At 42.1% G+C, this 5,440-nt stretch overlaps 1 protein-coding gene across 1 annotated transcript in view; it reads left to right on the forward strand.

Moving 5' to 3' along the window:
* The window catches only part of C8A (complement C8 alpha chain), a 69,254-nt gene that overhangs the window by 23,944 nt on the left and 39,870 nt on the right, over nucleotides 1-5,440 (forward strand). Inside the window, exons 5-6 of the mRNA XM_012555199.2 lie at nucleotides 813-1,002; nucleotides 3,917-4,117. Of these exons, the coding sequence (XP_012410653.1) occupies nucleotides 813-1,002; nucleotides 3,917-4,117 (391 nt within the window). The remainder of the gene's footprint in view (nucleotides 1-812; nucleotides 1,003-3,916; nucleotides 4,118-5,440) is intronic.

The following is a 5,440-nucleotide window of genomic DNA, read 5'->3' on the forward strand; positions in this document are numbered from 1 at the left end:
TGAATCAGTATGTCCTTCCTTTTTATGGCCAAATAGTATTCCATTGAATGGATAGATCACATTTTGTTCATCCATTGCTTCACTGATGGGCATTTGAGTTGTTTCCACCTTTTGGCTATTGTGAATAATGCTGCTAAAAACACGCATGTACAAATTTTTGTGTGGACACGTTTTCATTTCTCTTGGGTACATACCTAGGAGTAGAGTTCCTAGATCATGTAGTAACTCTTACGTTTAATCATCTGAGGAACTTCCAGGCTCTTTTCCAAAGCAGCTGCACCATTTTACATTCCCCCCAGTAGTGTAAGAGGATTCTGATTTCTCCAAATTTCACCAACACTTGTTATTATCTGGCTTTTTGCTTCCATATTAATTGCTTTCTGTAAATGACTAAATGGATACACAGAAAAGTTAAATGATTTGTCCAAGGTCACACACGTGGTAGAGCTGGGAAATGGGCTCAGTCTGACTCCTGTGCCTGAACTCTTGGTCACTGTGCAAATTGTCTCTCTAATTTATTCAACAAATATTTAGGAGTGTCTCCTGTATGAGAATACTGTTCTAGATGTAAGATGGAGTTTTCTGGCTGCTGTCCTTGAAGGGAAACTGGAGGCCCCGCACCCAGCCAACTCAGTCTCCCATTGTTACCCAAAGTGGCCCTTCAGGTACCTAGAGGAATCCTCAGACTCCACAGAATATAGTCTGCAAAACAGCTGCTTGAACCACTTACCATGACGTCTTCCGGGGGATGACCTTCTGTGCAGTTTTGGCCATTCCAATGCTCTCTCCCAGATGTTACTTTTTCAATTTAGGTATAATATCCTGACCCAGGAAGAAACTCAGAGTGTGTACGACGCCAGGTATTATGGGGGCCAGTGTGAGACAGTATACAATGGGGAATGGAGGGAGCTTCGATATGACCCCGCCTGTGAGCGTCTCTACTATGGAGACGATGAGAAGTACTTTCGGAAACCCTACAACTTTCTGAAGTACCATTTTGAAGTAAGTCTGAACAGGGATATTCATAGGCCACTGTAGGGTGGGTGGCAGGGAGGGAAAGGCCTGTTGACGGAGATGCCTTGCTTTAGGAGCTTTTATATCCAATAGAGTTTGTTGGCGACTGCAGACCCTTTTCACTAGCCTCTACAGATACTCTGTGTGAAAGTGTGCTGAGAGGCAAGGGCAGGGCCAGTGAGAGGCATGATGTAAATGTGGCTGCCCACTTGTGCTGAATCTTGGCTTTTATTTCAAAATCAATAGAATAGATCTGGGGTCCTACTCTGTGGGCTGCAAGTCAGAAGATCTATTTCCAAGTCGTGGCTCTGTTAGAATTTAGCTATCTGATATCTTGAGCAACTCACTCCACTCCCTGGGCCCCGGAGGGAGGTAGGACAGAAGGTGGCTGGGAGGGTTCTGAGATCTATGCCCTCACTTTAGCAACAGCAGCCCCACACCGATCACTTTCATATCTTGGTTTTCATATATGATTTAGGTTGGAGAAAGGATTCTGCTGTTTAAAATGCTTGCAAAATGTTGATGGCCCCTAAGGGCCCCTCCATCTCTGACATGCTGTGGTATCCTGGTCACATGAAGCCCTGGTGGCAAAGTGGTTAAGAGCTCGGCTGCTAAGCAAAAGGCTGGCAGTTCAAATCCATCAGCCCAGGTGGCTCACGATGAGTACCAGAACCTGCTCATGACCATTCATTTCTTCACCCCTCATCCTCTGGGTGTGAGGGCCGTACAACAAACTTTATTGAGTATCATGTGTCTGGTCTTCTACTTCCACATAAATTCCCACATTTAATTCTCCTTATAACACAGTGGGATAGCTATTATTGTTGCATTTTAGAAATTAAAAAACAAACAAATAAACAAAACCCATAGACTTAAAGCAAGAAAGTGTCAGGCTCGAAATGATACTGCTATTGGTGGCAGAGACAAAATTCAAATCCACACTTGCCTGAACTAAACCCAGGCTATCCTTCCATGCAGGAGACCCAGCTTTGACTCCTAGCCAGTGCACCCAATGCTCAGCTACTATTCATCTGTCACTAGTGACTTCCATGTTGCTACGATGCTGCACGGGTGTTAGTGGAGCTTCAGGACTAAGACAGACTAGGAAGAAAGGCCTGACAATCTACTTCCAAAACTCAGCCACAGAAAACTCTATGGATCACAATAGTCCAATCCACAACTGATCATGGGGATGGTGCAGGACTGGACAGCATTTTGTTCTGTTGTGTATGGGGTCACCATGAGTCAGCGAACAACTTGACAGCAGCCAGCAACAACAACAACATACGTCATTTAGAAGGGAGGATGTTATTGACATATTATATTTATAGAAAGAGATGGCAGGGTTCCAGGATTGCGAACAGCTATCTGGTCAGAGCCCTCCTCCCTACAAGTTTCTCAAGAGAAATAGATTGACATAGGATAAGCCAGGCTCATGGAGTCTATTTTTAAGATATTTGCCTCACCCCCACAAACACATCCCATATCAGGCCTATGGTGAGCCATGCTGGAAGACACAGTAACGTCATTTTCCTAAGCTTGAGAAAGGTCCAGGGCCTATGTGTCAGTCAAAATAGACTAGGTTACACTGTGGTAACAACGAATCATCAGAACTCAGTGGCTTAAAACAACAATGTCCTACGTATGGTATTTGTCCATCCTAAGGTGGAAAGAAAACAGATCATCATTAGATACTCAGGGACCCAAACTAATGGAAGCTTCATTTCCACACATGCTCCTCAGTTGCACAGTGAACCACTCACAGACTCTTAAGGCTTACTTCATCGGCTCAAGCAAGCCACAAGACAGTACCTGAGTGCAAGTTGGCAGAGAACTGCAATTACACCGTGTGCCTGAAATGAAATAACCAAACATTTGTGAACAACACTAAAGCAAACCACTGCCAAGAACAGGCATAATCTGAAAAGCTTCCTTTCCCCCTTTCCTCCTAGGTTCACACTCAGACTTGGCCTTCTGTTTCTCACCATTGCAGAGGCAAGCATCCTTCCCTACAGGAAAGATGTTGTAGCTAGGTACCATCGAGTCAATTTTTGACTCATAACAACACCATGTGACAGGGTAGAACTGTCCCATAGGGTTTTCTAGGCTGTAATCTCTATGGGAGCAGATCATCAGTTCTCCTGCAGAGCTGCTGGTTGGGTTCAACCTTTTGGTTAGTAGCAGAGTGCTTAACTGTTGAGCCACCAGGGCTCCTTCAGAAACAGGAAGGATAAGCCAGCCATAAAGAAGTCCAGGCCCAGAACAATATAGTATTTTATCAGAACCATCTCTGTATACATCTGAGTTTATAAATAAATATTTTAACAATGCTATGATCATATCGATGGAGCCCTAGTGATGCAGTGGTTAAGAGCTATGGCTGCTAACCAAAAGGTCAGCAGTTCAAATTCTACCAGCTGCTCCTTGGAAACCCTATGGGGCAATTCTCCTCTGTCCTACAGGGTCTCTATGAGTCGGAATCGACTTGATGGCAACAGGTTTGTTTTTTGTTTTTTTATGACCATATGGGAGCATTCCTTTGGCGGGACAAATGGTTGAATGCTCAGCTACAAATTGAAAGGTTGGCAGTTCAAACCAACCCAGAGGTGCCTCAGAAGACAGGCCTGGTGATCTGCTTCCAAAAGGTCACAGCCTAGAAAACCAGTGGAACAGTTCTACTCTTCAGACTCAACAGCAGCTAACAACAATGGCAACAACTTGTCCATATCGAGAACACTGCTGTATTTTCTGTATTTTAGCAAATAACAATCTGATGCCAGGATTAATCTTTTAACATATTTCTCCACAACAGTGAAACTTTAGATAGTTTACAAAGCAGGGATTTAAACATTGAATGGAAGCTCTGTGTGCATAAGGCTGACTTCTGTTTGTTTCTTTCCAGGCCCTGGCTGATACACAAATCTCCTCAGAGCTCTATGATAATGCAAATAGCCTTCTTTCTAAAGTAAAAAATGAAAAGTCTAGGTCATGGGGAGTGACCGTTGGCATAGGCAGTAGGCGCCTCCCAATAAGTGTGGAAGTGGGTATATCTGGATCAAAACGCTCTTCATTCTTGAAGAAGTTAAACCAGTATAATGAGAAGGTATTAAAACATAATGCCTGTGTCGCACAGTATCCCATAATCCACACTGAACACGTATTACCTTAATTGCATTAAAAAGTACAGTAGTAATTGAACCTTAATTGGCTTGTGTAATTAGAAATGTCTGATCACGAGTAATCATGTTTGTTTTTCTTATTACGCTTTTGCACACAGAATCATCACAAAGGGAATGAAATCGAATGATAAGATGAGAACTCTTATCACTTCACACTATCCTTTTTCATGGTGACCTGGAACATATAGGAAAATACTTAGAATGGTAACATGTTAAAGAGAAACAGCCAGGTCCTCCAAATTAGACTTGGAAGAAATGCTAAAGCAAGCCTTGCTTTACCAAATAGGTAGGAGAGCTGGCATGTGCAATAAATTCCTGAGGAGTCAGGAAAAGCTTCCTTGAGAAAGAGAAATCCATCTAAGCTGAGATCTAAAGATGAGTACAAGATGGACAGATGAAGGGAGAGAGAAGTTGACTGAAGGGTGTTCTAGGTATGGGGAACAGCATGTGCAAAGGCCTGGAGATGGGAATATGCCTCACACAAATTTGGGATTGAAAGGACTTCAGCTGGCTGAAGCACAGAGTGGGAAGAAAAGTGAGGATTGATGAGGGTGGAGAGGTAATCAGGGACTGGAGAAATATTTATTGAATTGATTCAAAATTTACCAAAAAGTGTTAATAACATTGATCTCAGGACTTAGCTGGGATTCAAGAAATAATTTTGGATGATGAAAATAAAGTTATAAAATTAACTTTTTCAACAAACACAAAGTGATTTCTGGAGATTTGCCACTGATTTGTTATTCATTTGAAGGGAAAGTATAATTCTGAGGTCTGCTGATGGTATATTAATGTGGACTTTTCCAAAAGTAGATGGCCTTTTCAAATGTTCACTATCACTTTGGATCAAGGTTTACATTACCTGGAAGTAATGGCCATACATGACCCTCTTCCTCTAAAACCAATCCAACATCATTCTGATCCTATCTCTTTTTTATTATAGCAGGATTCTGTTTTTCTTTCTTATTTAATAAGATTACCAATAGAATGTAAGCTCCATGAGGGCAGGGGCCTGTCTCATTCAAGATTATGCCCTCTGCACCTAGCATAATGCATGGGACAAATAGGCACCATAGATGTTTGTTCAATGAAGTAAATAATTAAATATTGACTTTTCTCCATGTCATCAAAAACATTCCTAAGTACAATTTTTAATGGATACATAATATTTATATAGGAGACTGTGCAAGCAAAGCTTTGATTAAAGCTAAGGAAAATGTAGAGGTGGGAATAGACAGGGGACAGAA

This window comes from Trichechus manatus, unplaced genomic scaffold (genome assembly GCF_000243295.1).
Source record: "Trichechus manatus latirostris isolate Lorelei unplaced genomic scaffold, TriManLat1.0 scaffold00003, whole genome shotgun sequence".
NCBI classification, from domain to species: domain Eukaryota; kingdom Metazoa; phylum Chordata; class Mammalia; order Sirenia; family Trichechidae; genus Trichechus; species Trichechus manatus.